Source organism: Hypanus sabinus, chromosome 1 (assembly GCF_030144855.1).
Source record: "Hypanus sabinus isolate sHypSab1 chromosome 1, sHypSab1.hap1, whole genome shotgun sequence".
In the NCBI taxonomy this organism is placed as follows: Eukaryota; Metazoa; Chordata; class Chondrichthyes; order Myliobatiformes; family Dasyatidae; genus Hypanus; species Hypanus sabinus.
Genome location: NC_082706.1, coordinates 351,223 through 375,917, shown reverse-complemented (window position 1 = coordinate 375,917; position 24,695 = coordinate 351,223). Strand labels below are relative to the sequence as shown.

The 24,695-nt window shown below is 43.1% G+C and overlaps 1 protein-coding gene and 1 long non-coding RNA gene across 4 annotated transcripts in view; one reads left to right on the top strand and one right to left on the bottom strand.

The window, feature by feature from the left end:
- LOC132387011 (uncharacterized) overlaps positions 1 to 24,695 on the bottom strand; it is a 609,870-nt gene that overhangs the window by 262,130 nt on the left and 323,045 nt on the right. The gene's annotated exons all lie outside the window — the stretch shown is intronic.
- Positions 17,236 to 24,695, top strand: part of LOC132386823 (protransforming growth factor alpha-like) — a 120,046-nt gene continuing 112,586 nt past the window's right edge. For 2 of the 3 annotated variants that reach the window (XM_059959253.1, XM_059959191.1), the window contains exon 1: positions 17,236 to 17,333. In XM_059959253.1, coding sequence (XP_059815236.1) covers positions 17,294 to 17,333 — 40 coding nt within the window. In that variant the 5' untranslated portion in view covers positions 17,236 to 17,293. The remainder of the gene's footprint in view (positions 17,334 to 24,695) is intronic. The other variant, XM_059959311.1, reaches the window with a different exon arrangement.

Sequence of the window (24,695 nt, the reverse complement as noted above, 5' to 3'; positions counted from 1 at the left end):
AGATGCCGGAGAGTTGCGGTGAATAACTGTTTGTCAGGTTGGAGGCCGGTGACTAGTGGTGTGCCTCAGGAATCTGTACTGAGTCCAATGTTGTTTGTCATATACATTAATGATCTGGATGATAGGGTGGTAAATTGGATTAGTAAGTATGCAGATGATACTGAAACAGGTGGCATTAAGGATAATGAAGTAGGTTTTCTAAGCTTGCAGAGAGATTTAGGCCAGTTAGAAGAGTGGGCTGAAAGATGGCAGATGGAGTTTATTGCTGATAAGTGTGAGGTGCTACATTTTGGTAGGACTAATCAAAATAGGACATACATGGTAAATGGTAGGGCATTGAGGAATGCAATAGAACAGAGTGATCTAGGAATAATGGTGCTAGTTCCCTGAAGGTGGAGTCTCATGTGGATAGGGTGGTGAAGAAAGCTTTTGGTATGTTGGCCTTTATAAATCAAAGCATTGAGCATAGGAGTTGGAATGTAATGTTAAAATTGTACAAGGCATTGGTAAGGCCAATTTGGAGTACTGTGTGCAGTTCTGGTCACTGAATTATAGGAAAGATGTCAACAAAATAGCGAGAGTACAGAGAAGATTTACTAGAATGTTACCTGGGTTTCAGCACCTAAGTTACAGGGAAAGGTTGAACAAGTTAGGTCTTTATTCTTTGGAGCGTAGAGGGTTGAGGGGGGACTTGATAGAGGCATTTAAAATTATGAGGGGGATAGATAGAGTTGATGTTGATAGGCTTGTTCCATTGAGAGTAGGGGAGATTAAAACAAGAGGACATGAGTTGAGAGTTAGGGGGCAAAAGTTTAGGGGTAAAACAAGGGGGAATTCCTTTACTCAGAGAGTGGTAGCTGTGTGGAATAAGCTTCCAGTAGAAGTGGTAGAGGCAGGTTCAGTATTGTCATTTAAAGCAAAATTGGATAGGTATATGGACAGGAAAGGAATTGAGGGTTATGGGCTGAGTGCGGGTCAGTGGGACTAGGTGAGAGTAAGCGTTTGGCACGGACTAGAAGGACTGAGATGGCCTGTTTCCGTGCTGGGAAGCAGCCTGGTCGAGGGAAGTGCCTGGTGTGAAAAGTGCTAGTCTTTGGCTCGAGAGTCTTCGGCGAGGAGACTACGCCAGGCACAATTGGAGAGGGTGAAGACATGACCGCTAAGCTGATTCAGTGTGCTACGTGCATGATGTGGGAGGTCAGGGACACTGATGGTGCCCCCGGCTGCTACAGCTGTGGAAAGTGTGTCCAGATTCAGCTTCTGAAGGAGCATGTTGCAGCACTGAAGAAAGAACTGGATGACCTCAGGTTTATCTGCGAAAACGAGGGTTTTCTGGACAAGACCTACAGTGAGGTCATTACACCGAGGATACCAGAAGAGAGAAGGGGGGGCGACGATGAGGAAAGAAAGGATGCTTAAATTACAGGAGACCCCAGGGGATGTACCTCTCGTAAACAGGATCACCTTCTTGGAAGCTGTCAGGACAGAAGATACTGCCAGTCTGAGAGGCAGACAGGTCTGCGAGCCAAAAATTGGTGCAGAAGCAGAGCTGAGGAGTCAGACATCAGGAAGAGCCAAGGTAGTAGGGGACTCCATAGTAAGAGGTATGGAAAGGGGTTTCTGCAGCAACAGGCGAGATTTAAGGATGGTGTGTTGCCTCCCTGGTGCTAGGATCCAGGACATCATGGACCGATTGCAGGGAATCCTCAAGGGTGAAGGTCAACAGCCGGAAGTGGTAGTGCATGTCAGCACAAATGACATTGGGAAGAAGAGGAAGGACATTCTGCAGCAGGACTTCAGAGAACTCGGAAGAAGGCTGAAAAGCAGGACTTCCAGGGTGGTTCTCTCTGGTTTACTTCCAGTTCCTCATGCTGGAGAGGACAGGAACAGGGAGATAATGGATCTGAATGTGTGGCTGAGGAACTGGTGCAGGAAGCAAGGATTTACATTCTTGGACCACTGGGATCTGTTTTGGGGTACGGATGAATTGTACAAAAGGGACGGGCTGCACCTTAATAGGCGGGGGGCCAGCATTCTGGCAGACAGGTTTGCCACTGCAACACAGATGTGTTTAAACTAAGTAGTGGGGGGGAGGGGATGAACTGGAAATATAAGGATGGAGTTAAAGGGAAAGTGAAAATAAGAAAACTTAAAAAGGACAGCAGAATCAATGGAGTAGAAAGCTCAAGAGATCATATGGTATGGCCAAGTGAAATAGTAATTGATATGAAAGGAGAGGGGAGTACCGAATTAAAAGTATTATATGTGAATGCATGAAGTATAAGGAATAAAGTAGATGAGCTTGAGGCTCAGTTGGAAATTGTACGATGTTGTGGGAATAACTGAGACATGGCTTCAAGCGGACAGGGCCTGGGAAATAAATATTCAAGGATATACATCTTATCAAAAGGACAGACTGACTGGCAGTGGGAGTGGGGTGGCTCTGTTGGTGAGGAATGATATTCAGTCCCTTGCAAGGGGGGGACATAGAATCTGGGGATGTAGCGTCAGTATGGATAGAACTGAGAAATTCTAAGGGTAGAAAGACCCTAATGGGAGTTATCTACAGGCCCCCAAACAGCAGTCTGAATGTAGGGTGTAAGTTGAATGAAGAGTTAAAATTGGCATGTTGCAAAGGTAATGATACAGTTGTCATGGGGGATTTCAACATGCAGGTAGACTGGGAGAATCAGAATGGTACTGGACCCCAAGAAAGGGAGTTTGTGGAGTGCCTCCGAGATGGATTCTTAGAACAGCTTGTACTGGAGCCTACCAGGGAGAAAGCAATTCTAGATTTAGTGTTGTACAATGAACCAGATTTGATCAGGGACCTCGAGGTAAAGGAACCATTAGGAGATAGTGACCATAATATGATATGTTTTAACCTACAATTTGAGAAGGAGAAGGGAGAATCGGATGTGTCAGTATTACAGTTAAACAAAAGGAACTATGGAGCTATGAGGGAGGAGCTGGCCAAAGTTCAATGGAACAATACCCTAGCAGGGAAGACAGTGGAAGGAAAATGGCAGGTATTTCTGGGAATAATGCAGAAGGTGCAGGATCGGTTCATTCCAAAGAGGAAGAAAGATCCTAAGGGAAGTAAGGGGCGGCCGTGGCTGATGAGGGAAGTAAAGGGCAGTATAAAAATAAAAGAGAAGAAGTATAGCATAGCAAAGATGAACAGGAAACCGGAGGACTGGAGAGCTTTTAAAGAGCAACAGAAGATAACAAAAAAGGCAATACGCCAAGAAAAAATGAGGTACGAAGGTAAACTAGCCAAGAATATAAAGGAGAATAGTAAAAGCTTCTTTAGGTATGTGAATAGCAAAAAAATAGTTAAGACCAAAATTGGGCCATTGAAGACAGAAACAGGTGAATTTATTATGGGGAACAAGGAAATGGCAGAGGAGTTGAACAGGTACTTTGGATCTGTCTTCACTAGGGAAGACACAAACAATCTCCCAGATGTAATAGTGGCCAAAGGAACTAGGATAAAGGATGAACTGAAGGAAATTTATATTAGGTGTTGGATAGACAATGTTGAGTCTGAAGGCTGATAAGTCCCTGGGACCTGATGGTCTGCATCCCAGGGTACTTAAAGAGGCGGCTCTAGAAATCGTGGACACATTGGTAATCATTTTCCAATGTTCTATAGATTCAAGAGCAGTTCCTGCTGTTTGGAGGGTGGCTAATGTTGTCCCACTTTTCAAGAAAGGAGGAAGAAAGAAAACAGGGAATTATAGACTGGTTAGCCTGACGTCAGTGGTGGGAAAGATGCTGGAGTCAATTATAAAAGAGGAAATTACGACACATTTGGATAGCAGTAGAAGGATCAGTCCAAGTCAGCATGGATTTATGAAGGGAAAATCATGCTTGACTAATCTTTTGGAGTTTTTTGAGGATGTAAGTATGAAAATGGACAAGGGAAAGCCAGTGGATGTAGTGTACCTAGACTTCCAGAAAGCTTTTGATAAAGCCCCACATAGGAGATCAGTGGGCAAAATTAGGGAACATGGTATTGGGGGCAGAGTACTGACATGGATTGAAAATTGGCTGGCTGACAGGAAACAAAGAGTAGTGATTAACGGGTCCCTTTCGGAATGGCAGGCTGTGACCAGTGGGGTACCACAAGGTTCGGTGCTGGGACCACAGCTGTTTACAATATACATTAATGATTTAGATGAAGGGATTAAAAGTAACATTAGCAAATTTGCTGATGACACAAAGCTGGGTGGCAGTGTGAAATGTCAGGAGGATGTTATGAGAATGCAGGGTGACTTGGACAGGTTGGGTGAGTGGGCAAATGTATGACAGATGCAGTTTAATGTGGATAAATGTGAGGTTATCCACTTTGGTGGCAAGAACAGAAAGGCAGATTACTATCTAAATGGAGTCAATTAGGAAAAGAGGAAGTACAACGAGATCTAGATGTTCTTGTACATCAGTCAATGAAAGCAAGCATGCAGGTACAGCAGGCAGTGAAGAAAGCTAATGGCATGCTGGCTTTTATAACAAGAGGAATTGAGTATAGGGGTAAAGATGTCCTTCTGCAGCTGTACAGGGCCCAGGTGAGACCCCACCTGGACTATTGTGTGCAGTTTTGGTCTCCAAATTTGAGGAAGTACATTCTTGCTATTGAGGGAGTGCAGCGTAGGTTCACAAGGTTAATTCACGGAATGACGGGACTGTCATATGTTGAAAGATTGGAGCGACTGGGCTTGTATACACCGGGATTTAGAAGGATGAGAGGGGATCTGATTGAAACATTTAAGATTATTAAGGCATTGGACACACTGGAGGCAGGAAGCATGTTCCTGCTGATGGGTGAGTCCAGAACTAGAAGCCACAGTTTAAGAATAAGTGGTAGGCCATTTAGAACAGAGATGTGGAAAAACTTTTTCACCTAGAGAGTGGTGGATATGTGGAATGCTCTGCCCCAGAAGGCAGTGGAGGCCAAGTCTCTGGATGCATTCAAGAGAGAGTTAGAGAGAGCTCTTATAGATAGCGGGGTCAAGGGATATGGGGAGAGGGCAGGAACGGGGTACCGATTGTGTATGATCAGCCATGATCACGGTGAATGGTGGTGCTGGCTAGAAGGGCCGAATGGCCTAATCCTGCACCTACTGCCTATTGTCTATTGTTATATGGTTATCCATGGAGAGTCGGTGGAGTAGTTTACTTGGATTTTCAAGGTGCTGCACATGAGGCTGCTTGAGAAGATAACAGCCCCTGGTATTACAGGAAATATGCTAGCATGAATAGAGCATTGGCTGATTGGCAGGATCAAAGAGTGGGAATGAAGGGAGCCACTTCTGGTTGGCTGCTGGCGATTAGCAGTGCTCTGCAGGGGATGATGTTACGGCCACTTATTGGATAGATTTAAAGAGGAGGTTCATAGGTTGTTGATTAGTCAGATCATCAAAAGTTACAGGGAGAAGGCAGGAGAGTGGTGATGAGAAAGATATATCAACCATGATCGAATGGCAGAGCAAACCTGATAAAACCAAAAGGTCTGTTCTTATGTCTTATACTCTTCTGGTCCAATGAGGGAGGTGATTTTAACATAGCTAGGTTTGTTGAAAGGATCTGTTTATGTATTGTGTAATTTCATAATTCAATGAAGGCATCAAAGGTAAGACTGCATGGTTTATTGTTCAGTCAGATAGGTTAGATATTCAGTTGTGAAGAGAATATAGGGTTGGTGAGAGGGCAATGTGTATAATGAGGAAATGTGAAATGGTCCATTTTTGTATGAATTTAATCAGTTTTCCTGCTTTTTATCTAATTGGTTGCAGATTTCAGAGCTCTGGGTTGCACAGGTATCTAGTGCATGATTTAAAAATAGTTAATATATCAGTACAGAAATTATTTAGGAAAACTAACACAGGATTCTGGTTAAACACAAAGCAACTTACATAGTGCTGGAGGAACACAGCAGGTCAGGCAGCGTCTATAGAAATGAATGAACAGTTGAAACTTAAGGCCAAAACCCTTCATCAGGGCTGGAAATTTGAATTTTGACAGTGAACAATCCAGACATCGGAAGTTTGAGAAGAAGAGGGAATTCATTCAGGTTCACTTGCCAAGTAGAAAAAGGTAGTGTTGGATCATGGCAGCGTAAACTGAGTTTTAACCAGCAACCAATCAGGACATTGGAAGTGGGATTTTACTCAGCCTGTCCTCAAAACCTGAGTTATCATGCAAGAACAGGACTAAAGAGGGACACCATCAAGAGACTACACATACGACAACTGTTGCTCGAGTGCATCACCAGTCATAGCTTTATGGGAGAGTGGCAATAAAAGCCACTATTGAAAAAGACTCATATGAAGTTTAATCTCAAATTTACCGGAAGGCATGTGGAAGACTTTGAAACCAGCTGGAAAAAGTTTCTATGGTCTGATGAAACCTAAATTGAGCTTTTTGGCCTAAACGCTAAATTTGGCATAAGCCAAACACTGCATATCATCAAAACCACACCATCCCTACAGTGAAGCATGGTGGTGGCTGTATCATGCTGTGGGGATGCTTCACTGCAGCTGGCCTTGGAAGGCTTGTGTAGGTAAAGGGTAAAATGAATGCCGCAAGTTACAGGGAAATCCTGAAGGAAAACCTGATACAATCTGCAAGAGAACAATGACTTGGGAGAAAATTTGTTTTCCAGCAAGACAACAACCCCAAGCATTGTAGTGAACTACATATAGCTGTCTGGACACGCTCCCCCCTGCTGACTGCTCCTGTGGCTCCTCCCACTGACCATGGTTCCTCCCACGGACCCCGGTATAAAGGCGATTGGAGACACAGTCCCGGCCTCAGTCTCCAGGATGTAGTGTGGTGGTCACTTGCTGCTTGTTCTTTCTTCCAGCCAATAAAAGCCTATATCTCACCTTACATCTCCGAAAGTTATTGATGATGCATCAAGCATAAAACCAAAGCTACACACAAATGGCTTAAAAACAACAAAATTAATGTCCTGGAGTGGCCAAGTCAGAGTCCAGACCTCAATCCAATCAAGAATTTGCAGGTGGACTTGCAAAGAGCTGTTCACTCAAGATCCCTGTGCAATTTGAAAAGTTTAAGCAGTGTTGTAAAGAATCGGGAAAAATTGCATTCCAGATGTGTAAAGCTGATAGAGACCTATCCACACAGAGTCAAGGCTGTAATTGCTGCCAAAGATGCATCTACTGAATGCTGACTTGAAGGGGTGAATACTTATACAATCAATTATTTTGTGTTTTTTATTTGTAATTAATTTAGATCATTTTGTAGAGATCTGTTTTTATTTTGACACAGAAGAGTCTTTTCTGTTAATCAGTGTTAAAAAAGCCAAATTGAATCCACTGTGGTCATTAGAAACAGAGATGGTGCTGGAGGATTGGCGTATTGCTCATGTGGTTCCATTGTTTAAAAAGGGTTCTAAGAGTAAAGCTAGCAATTATCGGCCTATAAATTTGACCTCAGTGGTGGGTAAATTAATGGAAAGTATTCTTAGACATGGTATATATAATTATCTGGATAAACAGGGTCTGATTAGGAACATTCAATATGGATTTGTGCGTGGAAAGTCAAGTTTGACAAATCTTATTGAATTTTTTGAAGAGGTTACGAGGAAAGTTGATGAGGGTAAAGCAGTGGATGTTGTCTATATAGACTTCAGTAAGGCCTTTGATAAGGTTCCACACGGAAGGTTAGTTAGGAAGGTTCAATCGTTAGGTATTAATATTGAAGTAGTAAAATGGATTCAACAGTGGCTGGATGGGAGATGCCAAAGAGTAGTGGTGGATAACTGTTTGTCAGGTTGGAGACCAGTGACTAGTGGTGTGCCTCAGAGATCTGTACTGGGTCCAATGTTGTTTGTCAAATACATTAATAATCTGGATGATAGGGTGGTAAATTGGATTAGTAAGTATGCAGATGATAATAAGATAGGTGGCATTGTGGATAATGAAGTAGATTTTCAAAGTTTGCAGAGAGATTTAGGCCAGTTAGAAGAGTGGGCTGAAAGATGGCAGATGGAGTTTATTGCTGATAAGTGTGAGGTGCTACATTTTGGTAGGACTAATCAAAATAGGACATACATGGTAAATGGTAGGGCATTGAGGAATGCAGTAGAACAGATTAATCTAGGAATAATGGTGTATAGTTCCCTGAAGGTGGAATCTCATATGGATAGGGTGGTGAAGAAAGCTTTTGGTATGCTGGCCTTTATGAATCAGAGCATTGAGTATAGGAGTTGGGAAGTAATGTTAAAATTGTACAAGGCATTGGAGAGACCAAATTTGGAGTATTGTGTACAGTTCTGGTCACCGAATTATTGGAAAGATGTCAACAAAATAGAGAGAGTACAGAGGAGATTTACTAGAATGTTACCTGGGTTTCAGCAACTAAGTTACAGAGAAAGGTTGAACAAGTTAGGTCCTTATTCTTTGGAGCATAGAAGGTTAAGGGGGGACTTGATAGAGGTATTTAAAATTATGAGGAGGATAGATAGGGTTGACGTGGATAGGCTTTTTACATTGTGAGTAGAGGAGATTCAAACAAAAGGACATGAGTTGAGAGTTAGGGGGCAAAAGTTTAGGGGTAACACGAGGGGGAACTTCTTTACTCAGAGAGTGGTAGCTGTGTGGAATGAGCTTCCAGTTGAAGTGGCAGAGGTAGGTTCAATATTGTCATTTTAAAAAAATTGGATAGGTATATGAACAGGAAAGGAATGGAGGGTCATGGGCTGAGTGCAGATCGGTGGGACTAGGTGAGAGTAAGTGCTCAGCACGGACTAGGAGGGCCGTGATGACCTGTTTCCATGCTGTAATTGTTATATGGTTATAATGTTTTAAAACAATAAAACATGAAAACTTACAAAGGGGGTGAATATTTTTTATAGGCACTGTATATCACTTTGGATACTGTTGTGGGTGATAACCTAACAGGGAAGTCACAGTGGTTGGGTCTCTGGCACTGAGTTTGCCTCTGTGACTCAGAAAGGAGGGGGGTAAGAGACATGCTGTAGTGACAGGGGATTTGTTAGTTAGGGGAACAGACAGGAGTTTTGGCAGTCAAGAACAATATTTCCGAATAGTATGTTGCCTCCCGAATGGCAGGGTATGGGACATTTCAGATTGAGTCCTCAACATTCTTAATTGGGAAGGTGAACATCCAGAGATTGTGTTCCATGTAGGTACCAATGACATGGGTAGGACGTGATGGAGTTCTGCATAGGGAGTTCAGGGAGTTAGTTAGGTGCCTAGTTAAAGGGCAGTACCTCGAGGGTTCTGATCTCAGGATTGCTACCCATGCTACATGCTGGTGAAGCCAGAATTAGGAAGGTCCTGCTGAAGGGTTTCGGCCCAAAACGTCAACTGTACTTTTTTTCCATAGATGCTGCCTGGCCTGCTGAGTTCCTCCAGCATTTTGTGTATGTTGTGTTTTACCAAGAAAATGGGTGAAGGCAAGGCAGTGGATGTTGCCTAAATGGACTTTAGCAAGACATATGACAAAGTCCCGCATGGGAGGTTTGTCAAAAAGGTTCAGTTGCTCACCATTCTGGTAATAGTCATTGGCTTTGTTGGAGAAGCCAGGGAGTGGTAGCAGATGGCTGCCTCTCTGACTGGAGGCCTGTGACTAATGGTTGTCCGCAAGGATCGGTGCTGGGTCCAATGTAGTTTGTGATCTGGATGATAATGTGGTTAACTGGATCAGCAAATTTACAGATAATGCCATCTGACAGTGAAGAAGGCTTGATTTCAATGTTTAAGGGAAGTTTGGAAAGATACATGAATAGTAGGGAGGGCTACGGTCCCAGCGCAGGTCGATGGGAGTACGCCTTTTAAATAGTTTCAGCATGGACAAGATGGGCCAAAGGGTCTATTTCTGTGCTGTACATCTCTGGAACTCTATGACTATGAAAGGAAAGAGGATGATGCCACAATAAGAAGGTGGGAAAGGAGGACAAGCTAGAAGATGACAGTGAAGCTAGGTGGGTGGGGGAGGGGAGTAAAGTAAGAAGCTGGGAGGTGATAAGTGGAAAAGATAAAGGGCTGGCAAAGACAGAATCTGATTGGAGACAAGTGGACTGAGAAAGGGAAGGAAGAGAGGCACTGGGAGAGGAGGTAGGCAGCTGAAGAGGAGAGGAGAGGTGAGAGTGTAGCCTGAGTGGGGAATTGAAGAAGAGGGAAGAGGGATGGAGAAAATTTACCAGAAGCTAGAAAAATCGATGTTCATGTCATCAAGTTGGAAGCTACCCAGACAGAATATGAGGTGTTACTCCACCAGCCTGTGAGTGGCCTCATCTTGGGAGTAGAGGAGGCCATGGACTGAGATGTCAGAATGGGAATGGGGACTGGAATTAGAATGTTTGGCCACGTGAAAATTCTGCTTTTTGCGGATGGAGTGAAGATGCTCAACAAAGCAGTCCCCCTATCTATATCAGGTCTCACCAAAGTAGAGGAGCATTGGATACAGTAGACAAACTTCAACAGATTCACAGGTGAAGTGTTACTTCACCTGGAAAGAATATTTGACTCCCTGAATAAAAGTGAAGGAGGAGGTGAATGGGCGGGTATAGCATTTCATCCGCCTGCAGGGATAGGTGCCAGGAAAGAGATTAATGCAGCAGTTTGGGGGGGCAGGTGTCCAGGAAATAGAGAAAATGCAGGTGAAATTGCATAAATAGTAGAGCAAGAGAACCTGTTCTTTGAAGGAGGAGGACATTTCTCATGTTCCAGAAATGAAAGCCTCATCCTGGGAACTGATGCAGTAAAGACAAAGGAACCGAGAAAAGGGCATTTATATGGAAGACAGTGTGGGAAAATATATAATCAAGATAGCAGTGTGAATCTCAAATGAGAGAAAATCTGCAGATGCTGGAAATCCAAGCAACACACACAAAATGCTGTAAGAACTCAGCAGGCCAGGCAGCATCTATAGAAAAGAGTAAACAGTTGACATTTCAGGCCAAGACCCTTCAGTGTAGCAATGTGATTTGATGGGATTATAAAAAATTTCTGTGGGCAATTTGTCTCCAGTGATGTTGCAGAGAAGTTGAAAAAGGGGACAGAGGTGTCAAAAGTGGACAAAATAAATTTAAGGGCAGGGTGGAAGTTGAAAGTTCAGTATGGGTACATGAAGCAGCACCAATGCAGTTGTCAGTGTTGTGTGGAAAGATTTGGGGACCATTACAAGGGAGAACTTTGAACAAGGACTGTTCGAGGTAGCTAACAAAAAGGCAGGCATAGTTAGGGCCATGCAGGTGTGCATGGTTACTCCTTGAGTTTGGAGAAAGTGGGAAGGGCAAAAAGAGGTATTTGTTGAGTGTGAGGACTAGTTCTGCCAGATGAAGCAGGGCGATGATGAAGATGAACTGGGTGGTCTGTTGGCAAGAAAGAAGTGAAGAGCATTAAGTCCTTCTTGATAGATATAGAAGTGTATAAGGACTGGATAATCCATGATGAAAATGTGATGATTAAGGCTAGGGAATTGTATGTCGAGAGCATACGAAGTGTCACCGATGATGTTGGGATGGGACTGAATTGAGGACTAGTTTATTGTTGTTAGCATTAAAATTGGTGAAACAAAATAGCCAACAGAGACAAGGGAAAAATGGTTGTATAGGAAAATTCCATTGGAAACAAATATCTGAGTGCAGCTGAGGGATTTGGGATGACAGATGTGTTGTTCACAAAAAGGATAATTGGACAAAGGGGAAACAAAAGACTTGGGTCTATTTCCAAGCAGAAAGAACTAAATATGAGCAAGGTTAAGTTGTTTAGAACCAGGGTTGGAATGCACCCAGTCTCCCTCCATATTATAATAACAATGAGGAGACCTTCAAAAGAATGCATCTGGGCTCACTGGGACTAGAACTGTGAGGTTATAGTCAACGTGAAAAGACAGAGCAGAAACTGGATGTCAAAGTGGTACAGCTGGTAGCATTTTAGACTCACAAGTCCAATGGTATGGATTCAGTACTGATCTTCTGCACTCTGTTTGTGGAGTTTGTAAGTTGGTAGGTTAATTGGCCACAGTAAATGCTCCTAATGTGTTGGTGTGTGATAGATTCTGGGAGGAGTTGATGGGTATACAGGAATTACATTTATTGAGCGTAGGATTAATGTAAATGGATACTTGATATTTGGTGCAAAAGCAATGGTTTCTCTGCTTTATGACTATCTCTATAAATTACTCAGGGAGAACCAACACGGAGAATGTGCAAGCACCACACAAAACAAAGTCAAGATTTAACTTGTGATGTTGGAGTGTGAAACAGCAGAACTACCTGCGCCACCTTCAAATACACACAAAGTCACCATACACCAGACTTACAGAGGACAAAGTGGAACAGAGTTTTCCACACTCGTAGCCTGATCACATAACTGAGCAGGTCCAGGGATCAGAAATCTGAAGAATTGTAGGTTGATTTTTAAAGGACTGACCTCAGGACTGTTTGACTGTTTGGAATGATCGGTTCATTCCAAAGAGGAAGAAAGATCTTAAGGGGAGTAAGGGGCGGCCGTGGCTGATGAGGGAAGTAAAGGGCAGTATAAAAATAAAAGAGAAGAAGTATAACATAACAAAGATGAGCGGGAAACCGGAGGACTGGGAAGCTTTTAAAGAGCAACAGAAGATAACAAAAAAGGCAATACGCCAAGAAAAAATGAGGTACAAAGGTAAACTAGCCAAGAATGTAAAGGAGGATAGTAAAAGCTTCTTTAGGTATGTGAATAGCAAAAAAATAGTTAAGACCAAAATTGGGCCATTGAAGACAGAAACAGGTGAATTTATTATGGGGAACAAGGAAATGGCAGAGGAGTTGAACAGGTACTTTGGATCTGTCTTCACTAGGGAAGACACAAACAATCTCCCAGATGTAATAGTGGCCAAAGGAACTAGGATAAAGGATGAACTGAAGGAAATTTATATTAGGTGTTGGATAGACAATGTTGAGTCTGAAGGCTGATAAGTCCCTGGGACCTGATGGTCTGCATCCCAGGGTACTTAAAGAGGCGGCTCTAGAAATCGTGGACACATTGGTAATCATTTTCCAATGTTCTATAGATTCAAGAGCAGTTCCTGCTGTTTGGAGGGTGGCTAATGTTGTCCCACTTTTCAAGAAAGGAGGAAGAAAGAAAACAGGGAATTATAGACTGGTTAGCCTGACGTCAGTGGTGGGAAAGATGCTGGAGTCAATTATAAAAGAGGAAATTACGACACATTTGGATAGCAGTAGAAGGATCAGTCCAAGTCAGCATGGATTTATGAAGGGAAAATCATGCTTGACTAATCTTTTGGAGTTTTTTGAGGATGTAAGTATGAAAATGGACAAGGGAAAGCCAGTGGATGTAGTGTACCTAGACTTCCAGAAAGCTTTTGATAAAGCCCCACATAGGAGATCAGTGGGCAAAATTAAGGCACATGGTATTGGGGCAGAGTACTGACATGGATTGAAAATTGGCTGGCTGACAGGAAACAAAGAATAGCAATTAACGGGTCCCTTTCAGAATGGCAGGCTGTGACTAATGGGGTACCACAAGGTTCGGTGCTGGGACCACAGCTGTTTACAATATACATTAATGATTTAGATGAAGGGATTAAAAGTAGCATTAGCAAGTTTGCAGGTGACACAAAGCTGGGTGGCAGTGTGAAATGTTAGGAGGATGTTATGAGAATGTAGGGTGACTTGGACAGGTTGGGTGAGTGGGCAAATGTATGACAGATGCAGTTTAATGTGGATAAATGTGAGGTTATCCACTTTGGTGGCAAGAACAGGAAGGCAGATTACTATCTAAATGGAGTCAAGTTAGGAAAAGTGGAAGTACAAAGAGATCTAGGTGTTTTTGTACATCAGTCAATGAAAGCAAGCATGCAGGTACAGCAGGCAGTGAAGAAAGCTAATGACATGCTGGCCTTTATAACAAGAGGAATTGAGTATAGGAGTAAAGAGGTCCTTCTGCAGCTGTACAGGGCCCAGGTGAGACCCCACCTGGAGTATTGTGTGCAGTTTTGGTCTCCAAATTTGAGGAAGTACATTCTTGCTATTGAGGGAGTGCAGCATAGGTTCACAAGGTTAATTCACGGAATGGCGGGACTGTCATATGTTGAAAGATTGGAGCGACTGGGCTTGTATACACTGGGATTTAGAAGGATGAGAGGGGATCTGATTGAAACATATAAGATTATTAAGGGATTGGACACACTGGAGGCAGGAAGCATGTTCCCACTGATGGGTGAGTCCAGAACTAGGGGCCACAGTTTAAGAATAAGGGGTAGGCCATTTAGAACAGAGATTTGGAAAAACTTTTTCACCCAGAGAGTGGTGGATATGTGGAATGCTCTGCCCCAGAAGGCAGTGGAGGCCAAGTCTCTGGATGCATTCAAGAGAGAGTTAGATAGAGCTCTTATAGATAGCGGGGTCAAGGGATATGGGGAGAGGACAGGAACAGGGTACTGATTGTGTATGATCAGCCATGATCACAGTGAATGGTGGTGCTGGCTAGAAGGGCCGAATGGCCTACTCCTGCACCTACTGTCTATTGTCTATTGAAAAAAAAAGGCTGTGACTCAAATCTAATTTGGAATTATTTCAATTAATTCTATAATTCTGTGTCTTCCTGCAGTTGTTATTTGTGTGACAATAGAGTGAATTTATCATAAAAGTATTATGAATATTCTGCTGGTTACATTATCAGTCATATAATCCTGTTACCTGTACAGACGATCGGAAAATGTGATTTCATATCCTACTGGGGCTACTGGGGGAATTTAAGTTCAGTTAATCAATAAAAAAAGCTAATGCTTGTTGCAAAATAACCTAATGTTTTATAAAAGTAGTGTTGAAAAGGAATTCACTGTCTGCATCTGACTGGGTCATATGTGATTCTGATTCATAGCAAAGTATTTGCTGATTTGCCTCTGAAACAGGATGAACAGATAATTAAGAGGAAATGATAGCCTTGCCAGTAATTTCAGCCTAAGAATGAGGAACTGTTCCATGTCTTGTCAAGGTCATCAGACTGAAATTCCTTAAACCTGTGGTCCCTGTCCCAAGCATTTTCTCCTCACTTAACTATTAGAGGATATCAGTGAAATTCAGCCAATAGAGATGAGGGTCATATCAGATTTGATTGGCTGAACAGTCTCCTCCTGTCCAAGATATTTTTGCATTTATTATCATATATACTAATCATCCTCTTGGTACTCAGCCTAGAATTTAAGAGCTTTTTGTGTTCACTCTATTGCATCCCAATACTGTACATCTGTTGTAAAGGACAAAGTTTGTCACATGTTTAGTAAGTTTCAAAATGCTTCACATCCATTGTATTCCTTTCAAGTGGCAGTCACCACTGCTGTTAGAAAACATTCCCACTAATTGACACATAACAAGAAGCCACAATCTCTTATACTGTTGGTTGATGGAAGAATGTTGGCCAAGGTTACATTTACATTCTCTTCCACATAAGGCCTCAGTACAACACATTTCAAAGATGGTATCTGTGATAATACCACAATAGATCAGGACTGTGCTGTTTACTTCAGCATTGGTGCCTCTAAGGGATGCAACACCTCATTCCAAGCCTAACAAACACCAGTGTGGGCAGGCAAGTAGCCACACAATTCACTGATGCCAGCATCTTCTCACATACTGGGAGTCAATGTATCAGTTGTGGATAGTACTCTTATCTCTGAGGCTTAGTTCAAAGTTCAAAGTTAAAAATAAATTTATTATCAAACTACATATATGTCACCACATACAACCTTGATGTTCATTTTCTTGAGGGTATACTCAATGAATCCATAATATAATAATAACTGTAATAGAATCAGTGAAAGACCCTATTAAATGGGCATAGAACCAAAGTGCAAAAGACAACAAACTGCAAATACAAAAAGAAAGAAGACATAATAATAAGTATGCAATAAACATTGAGAACATGAGATGAAGGGTCCTTGAAAGTGACTGCAGGTTGTGGGAACAGTTCAGTGATGGGGCATGTGAAGTTGAATGAAGTTATATCCTCTGGTTCAAGAGCCTGATGGTTGAGGGGTAATAATTTCTCCTGAACCTGGTGGTGTGACTCCTTAGGGTCTTGTACCTTCTTCCTGATGGCAGCAGTGAGAAGAGTGTATAGCCTGGTTATATCCCATGGAGGGATGTGAAGACATATTTTCAGTTCTATATTGTAATGCAGGTGGAGATGCATTGAAGAAGGTACTCACACTGTGTCTAACAGAGTGAAGCTTTCCAAGACACTTCATATACAGATGTAACAGTGCTGTTTAAGAGGCTATTAGATAAGCTTATGAATATGAATAAATTGGAGGGATATGGATGAGAATTAAATCAGGGCAGTGCAGCTGAAAGGCTGGAAGAGCCTATCGTGCTGTATTTCTAAAATTAAATAAAATGTGCAGGCAGAAGAAAATTAAAAAGCAAACACGAGGAAATCTGCAGATGCTAGAAATTCAAACAACACACACAAAATGCTGGTGGAACACAGCAGTCCAGGCAGCATCTGTAAGGAGAAACACTGTCGACGTTTTGGGCCGAGACCCTTTGTCAGGACTAGACTAGTCTGGCCTGCAGTGTTCCACCAGCATTTTGTGTGTGTTGTTAGAAGAAAATTAATCTAATTTTGGTAATTTGACGAAGAGTCTGTTCCTCTGCTGTTCTGTGTTTTAAGGGAGTACTGTCTTCGAGATGAAATTTTAAAACAGTATGTTATCTCAGGTGAAACTATACCAAGACTCTCTTCAGATCCAGGGCAGTAGGATCATCCAGTGTAATGTCTATTTCACAACCAGCATCTCTAAACGCAGACCAGTTACTCTTGTGGCAGCTAATTGTGTATGAATTGTCTACCAAGTTTCCAACATTTTACAGTGACACTCTATATATGTTACTGCAGTTATAGAGCTAAGGGCATTTCACGTGGTATATACTGTTTTTATTTTTTTTGGAAGATAATAACGACGGCATCGGTATCTCCATATATTTACGTTCCAGTGAATCACTGAATCAGCAAAGATAGAAGTATTCATGTTTAAATTTAGGTCAAACATTACAATTACAACGTAGTTAAACATAACAATTCTTTCAATCAACCAAGAAAAATACATGTGTGTTTTAATGATAAGCCGACTGTTGATAGAATTCCGGGCAGAAGGGCAATACGGCTTTAAGAGTTTGCGGAAAGGTCCTCCCTTTTGCCTGGAAGGTCACATCCACTTTCCGTCTCTGCCTGACGACAGCCCAACCCACTAACTCTGCAATCTACAGAGTGTACACACAACTACAAGTACGATGTGGAGTTCCATTGGGGAAGTGATTATCATATTTTCAGGTAAGAATTCAACCACTTTCGTTCTCCCTTCTTTCTAAGAATTACAGAAATATTTTATTTTCTGATGTCTATTTTTTAAGTGTTGGAATCCTTAGACCTGTTTTATTTCGCTGTTATTTGTCACACTGCGAGTCTGTACCTGTTCATGTTTCGCTGCTAATCCTGAAGATGCTACTTAAGGCCAAAAGAATTCTTGCTTTCTGCCCTGCACACAGTCTCGATCCGATCATCCAGTCGCGTTGTGACAATCTCAGTCAGTCTGTGACTCCTGTTAAATTCTAAAGGATTTAAAAAAAAATCCGAATTCACCATTTATAGTAAAAGATAGTCCCAACCTTTAGGCAAGTGACTCGAGATTTTCTAATTAAAAACTGAAGGCAGATTTGGCTGAGCAGTTGACTGTCGGTTTTTCAGAGTAGCTTGGCGAAACAGCAGGTAAAGTTGATCTGAGCTCCGGGCTATCGTCTTACTGCAGAGTGGAACACCATGTTCCATGGACCGCGGAGATTGAGCAACGTTAAAACTGATTTTATAGTAAGGATTGATTTTTTTTAACGTGAAAGTTCCAAGTTCGATTGATATTTTATCTATCGGTCACTGTAGTGCCAGTATTTAAAGTTACGAGCTGTTAGTGAGGTCGAAGGCAATTCTAATTTGAATCGCTTCGAATTCAATTAAGAGACTTCAAATCACTACACTGACCCGGAAGAAGGTTCAAACTAGTAAACCCTGTTAAACCTGGAAGGGCCGCTGCATACTGGCTTCAAAAACTCCACAGTGAAGGAGCTGGTTTGAAAATGTTTTACGAGAAGAGCATCAAAGCTAAATTAACCGTGCCTAATTATGTAGAGAATAATTGTACTTGATCATCAATCCTCCGGTGATATTGTCAACAAGGCGAAGCTTTAGAAGTTGTCCCTTGAAACATAAAATCTTTCATATATTTGCATCTCGTTATGTCCGAAACTTGAGAATTCCTGGTGTCCTTTTGAAGTGCGGCCACTGCTCTAATGCAAGAATCATTGCTGCCAAATTGAGCATAGCATGCTCCCACAAACTTCACTATCACTTGATTGGTTATGAATATTGACCCGTCAACAGTCTGTACTTCATTGAATTTCCCAGGGTTGGGGAGTGAAGAACCAGAGCGCATCGGTTCAAGGTGAGGGGAGATATTTAATAAGAACCGAAGGATGATCAGTATGTGGAATGATATTACAATATTACATGGACAGGCACACGAATAAGACAGGTTTAGAAGGAAGTGGGACAAACACAGGCGAATGTGACTAGATTAAATGGGAATCTTGGTTAATTGGTCCTAATGGTGCGTTTCTGTACTAAATTAATGTAGGATGTAGATTAACCATGATCAGACAGTAATGACACCATCGCGAAGGGCTGAGTGGAATCCTTGTTATTCATGCAGTTGATGGACCAGATGAGCTTTGCATGTCCAAAATCCCCTCGGTGAGGCTTGTGACTGCTGCCTATTCCTAATGGTGGTGGTGTTGAACGTGCTCCTCAGTTCTGATGGGAAGAGAATTCAATAATTCTACGATTTTGACCCAGTAGTAATCAAAGAACGATAGACATTTCCCGGTCAGGATATTGATGTGTTTTTTTTAAGTACAGGATGTGCAAGGTAAGGTAGAATGATTTTGATGATTAGGCAAAGGTGGTCAAAAGATTCCCTTCCATTATGGCCTTGATGTATTTTAAACCAGAAGTACAGTATATGTTGAGATCACACATATGGTCCGTTCCCCCTGTACTATCATTCGGTGACAAAAGACACAAGTTCCCAACTCATTCCTTAGTTGAATTCATGTCTTGAGTTTACAGCCAGCACAGTGATCGCAACTAATTTGCGTTGGAGTTGGAGTTATAGCCTGGGGTGCTGTTCATTTCCGCATGGTTACGCTGAAGGCAGATGAGTCAGATGGAATATTGATTATTTTAAAAATGAATATATCGTTCGAGGCAGAAATAAGACGTAATTCAAGTTGGCAACTTTGATCCTATGTCAGGAAGGCAGTCTCGTGCGAATTGTGCTTTCATTTTAAACTGAGTTGAGTTTGCAAAGTGAGGTATAATGGGTTCTGACTGTATTCCTGTCACACAGAGTTAGATTTGTTCCCTCCAGCATCTCTCCTCTGCAGGACTCCGTGTTAACCCTTCAAGAACTGAATAGGGTATTTTTCCAATCAAAATATCCAGCAATCTGCTCGTTTCTAAGTGTTGAGGGATAAATATTGATGCAGATCATTTTTTCTTTCATTTGTGTTGGGAAATATTATATATCACCTGATTGGAATCGTGGTTTCATATCTCACGTTCAAAAATCTGTGGCTGCCGCGACGCTGCCCCCACCCATTGGTGCGGCAGTCCCCTCTCCCCCGCAGCGCTGCGGGTCCCCCATCGCCCCCCTCCCCCACCACCGCCACTGCTGCCCCACGCAGTTGCAGCTCTCCCCGACACCGCCATAGCTCCCACGGAACATAGCGGTTCCTCCACTCCCCCCGCCGCTGAAGGGTTTGAGTTATAAATAGAGGCTGGACGGGCCAGGACTCTTTCCTGGATTGAAGGAGGCTGAGGGATAGCTTTATTGAGGTTTATAAAATCATATGATGAACGGTCATACTTTTTAACAAAGGGTATAGAAATCAAAAATGAGATTGTGTGGGTTTAAAGTGAGGGCAGAAAGATCTAAAAGAAATCTGAGGAACATTTTTCAAACACAATGGGTGGTGCATATATGGAATGAGATGACTGAGGGAGTGACTGAGGGAAGTGTAATGTTTAGGGGACTTTGGAGCAGTTACATAGGAAGTGGACTATCTCAGGAAGGCAACATGGTCAGCATGGATGAATTATGCCAAAAGGCCTATTTTCCGTACTGTCTTCCTTTGTGGTGATTCCCACTCCTTCCTCCTGCACACAGGATGTTGGCAGTGAGGAATTCTCAACTTTCCACCCTCCCTCCAGTTCAAGGTGAGGGAATTCTCTGCACTGTCTGCATGTTTTTGCCCATCTCCAGACATCCACCTCCCTGCTACCCAACAAAGTGTTGTTGAACCACTTTCACATTCTCTCTCTCCTCATTTTTCATCCAGACCTTTGAGCCAACATTTTAGGTTCAAACTTTTCTGGGCTGGGCAGCAGAGAGAACCATAATCGTCTTGAGATTGTGGTTTCCTCTTGAAGTTTTGAAAGATGCCATGCCTGTTGCTTCCTGTCCCCCAGCCTACTCCCCATGCCAGTGAAACAAAGAGGACAACAGAAGCAGCACAAACTGGACCATATTTGCTCTTACAACTCTTCCAGAACAAGAGCTAGATTCATTAGTATGCACTCTTCTCTCTTCTTTGCACAGATATTTTTACAAGTAAACAAGGGATTTAATTTTGTTTGAGTAAATTGGTAGCTTAGTCTCCCTGCTAATCTCCCCTAATCTGTGCTAAAGATGTTGCAGGGAATCCTGGCATAATATGAAAGGACTGGCTTTAGCTGTGGAAGACAGAAACTCCCAGATACTCTTTCATGTTGTGTTAGGATTGCAGATCCATCTCATGTAAACATTTTTCATTATAGACTTCTCTTTAAAACTGATCCGTAAGGGTTAGTGAAATATCTTCTTGAAACACTGATGCATGTATGGTTAAACCTAGTAGTTGTCAAACAGAATGTAGGTTAAAGTCGGTGTGTTGAAATTAGAACTCAGTATGGTTCATGACAATCAGTGGCTCAACATTGTCTGCCAAATCCCGAGAGATGAATGATAGGGTGCTGTATACTGGTGGGTGGTGAGGCCCCAGTTAAATCCCTGCATGTAGTTCTAATCACCACAAAACAGAAAGGCTCAGGCAAATACATCTGGTGTCAGGAAGAGATTGACAAATTAGAGGTTTCTTCTTCACAGGTAAGAAGAAATTAGAGTCATAGAAGCATAGAAAAGTACAGCAGAGAAACAGGCCCTTCAGCTCATCTGGTCTGTGCCAAATAACTTAACCTGCCAGCTTCCATCAACCTGCACCAGGACCATAACCCTCCATACATGTATTGGCTCAAACTTCTTTTAACTGTTGAAATCAAGCTGGCGTACACCATTTGTATTGCCAGCTCATTCCACATTCTCACTGCCCTCTGAGTGAAGAAGTTTCCCCTCATATTCTACATAGAAACATAGAAAACCTACAGCACAGTACAGGCCCTTTGCCCACAATGCCGTGCTGAACATGTGCTTATTTTATAAATTACCTAGGGTTACCCATAGCGCTCTATTTTTCTAAGCTCCATGTACCTATCCAGGAGCCTCTTAAAAGGCCCTATTGTATCCACCTCCACCACCGTCGCAACAGCCCACTCACCTCTCTCTGCATAAAAAACTTACCCCTGACATCCTCTCTGTACCTCTTTCCAAGCACAGTAAAACTGTGTCCTCTCATGTTAGCCATTTCAGCCCTAGGAAAAAGCTTCGGACTATCCACATGATCAATGCCTCTCACCTACGTTAGGATGCTCTTATCGCCTATAGCTCACATTTAATACCATCATTCCCACAATCCTGATTGAAAAGTTGCAGAACCTGGGTCTCTGTACTTTCCTCTGCAATTGGATCCTCAGCTTCCTAATTGGAAGACCACAATCTGTGCAAATTGGTAATAATGTATCCTCCTCGCTGATGATCAACACTGGTGCTCCTCAGGTTTGTGTGCTTAGCCCACTGCTCTACTCTCTAAATACACATGACAGTGTGGCTAGGCATAGCTCAAATACCATCTATAAATTTGCTGATGATACAGTCATTGTTGGTAGAATCTCAGGTGGTGACGAGAGGGCATACAGGAATGAGATATGCCAATTTGTGAAGTTGTGTTGCAGTAACAACCTAGCACTCAATGTCAGTAAGATGAAAGAGCTGATTGTGGATTTCATGAAGGATAAGATGAAGGAAGATTTACCAATCCTCATAGAGGGATCAGAAGTGGAGAGGAGCAGCTTCAAGTTCCTGGGTGCCAAGATCTCTGAGGATCTAACCTGGTTCCAACTTGTCGATGAAGTTATAAAGAAGGCAAGACAGTGGCTATACTTTATTAGGAGTTTGAAGAAATTTGGCATGTCAAGAAATACACTCAAAAGCTTCTATACTTGCACCGTGGAGAGCATTCTGACAGGCTACATCACTGTCTGGTATGGAGGGGCTACTGCACAGACTGAAAGAAGCTGCAGAAGGTTATAAATCGAGTCAGCTCCATCTAGGGTACTAGCCTATAAAGTACCCAGGACATTTTTAGGGAGTGCTGTCTCAGAAAGGCAGCTTCCATTATTATGGACCTCCAGCACCCAGGGCATGTCCTTTTCTCACTGTTACCATCAGGTAGGAGGTACAGAACATAGAACATAGAACAATACACCACAGTACAGGTACTTTGGCCCACAATGTTGTGCTGACCCTTAAACCCTGCCTCCCATATATCCCCACACCTTAAATTCCTCCATATACCTGTGAAGCCTGAATACACACACAGTGATTCAGGAACAGCTTCTTCCCCTCTGCTATCTGATTCATAAATGGACAATGAATCTTTGGACACTACCTCACTTTTTTTTAATATACAAACGTACATTATTTCTTAAATCTTTTTAAAAGTCCATTCAATATAGGTAATTGATAATCTTGTGTACAATGTCCTGGGTATGTTACTCAAAATGGCCTCTTTGGTTTGTTACAAGTAGGAATGTTTCTTTGTCGGATAAGTGTTTCTCTAGCCGTTGTTTCACTTTAGAATGGCTGATATGGTAATTGTATTCATTTGTTAATCAATGGGGAATGTCATTGTGTCTTGTGATGCTGGGAACTTGGGGGAGGGGTTTTCGCGGGTTTTTTGGGGAGAGGCCGAGGAAGACACTGAAGAAGGTGGACGTGTGCTGGACTGCTCGTAAGACCACCGGGGTGGTCCCAGGTGCGACGGCCGGATGGGTCGATTGGTTCGTTGATTGAGCTCCAACGAGTGCACTAAACAGACTGAACTTTGATAAGTGACGCCTTTTGTTTTTTTTCCTTGTGTATATATATTGTATTGCTTACTACTCTTTTTAATTTTAGTAAACTCTTTAAAGTGTATTTCATAACGGCATTTGTTGTGGATTTGATACTGTTGGCGGGCTCGAGGCGTAAACTCGATTCTCACAGCACCTGCGTGTACGAGAGGTGGGTTGGAGGGTGGCTGGATCCCCTTTTTCCCCTAGACATATACCAGCCTGTTGGGAAAGTGTTACATTTGTGGGGTGCTCGTCCCGGATTGGATTGTCAGGGGCTGTGGAATCGCGAAGGCGGCAGAGCGGAGATGGACAGAGACAAGTTTGTTTGTTGGTGCCAGTTTGAAGGTGTACCAGTACAGTACGCATGCGTAGTGAGCGGAGTGGATTTTCGAGTTTCGGGAGACGCGATAGTGCGGGGTTTAAGTTTGGTGAAGGGTATTGGGCAGGTAGAATTGGTAGCTAGACGGTGTGGTAAAGAGGTGGAGTCTAGCTGGGTGTTGGTTCGTACGAGTGCTGAAGTCAGGACGGTGGGACTGCCGGCGACGGTCAGTGTACCGGGGGAGGAGGGGCTGTGGGGGCTCCACTTCTACAAGGATGAGGCTGAGGAGACATCGGAGGAGGAGCTAGAGCCAGAGGTGGACCCCAGAGAGGTGGCTGGCACTAGTAAAGGGAGGTGGGAGGAGGGAGTCGTGACTAAGCCCCGCTCCCCAGGTAGGGTGGAAGTCTCGGAGCTGGCAGCCGCACTTAACTCCCTGGTGGGGGTGGCTGAGAGGCCACGGCTGAAGCTGGGGGTGTTCTCCGGAGCCAAGCCTACTCCGGATGGGGAGGTGGATGGACTATGAGACCTGGATCGAGCATACGTCTTTGATGTTAGAGGAGTGGCCAGGCTCAGAGAAGGAGAAGAGGCAGCGATTGCTGGGAAGTTTGAGGGGTTTAGCAGCCAAAACCGTCCGGGAGTTGAAAGCTGAGAAGCCTGGGGCCTCAGTGGAGGACTGCCTAGAAGTTTTGGAGGGAGCGTTTGGGTTGTCAGGGGAACCCTGGCTGCTTTTAGCAGAGTTTCAACGCCTGGAACAATGGAGAGGGGAAAAGCTCTCCGAGTACATATTTAGGATGGAGGGGATGCTCTCGGGGCTGCGGCGCCGAGGGGTAGTGAAGGCGATTGACGTGGCTAGCGTGAGGATGAGTCAGCTATTCAGTGGGTCTCTGGAGGAGGACAAGGTGGCGTGGACTATCCGGCAAGCTTATAGGAAAGGTCCCCCTCCATCCTTCGGGCAACTGATTAGAGAGGTGCGAGAGGAAGAGAGAGCGTTGGGGCGG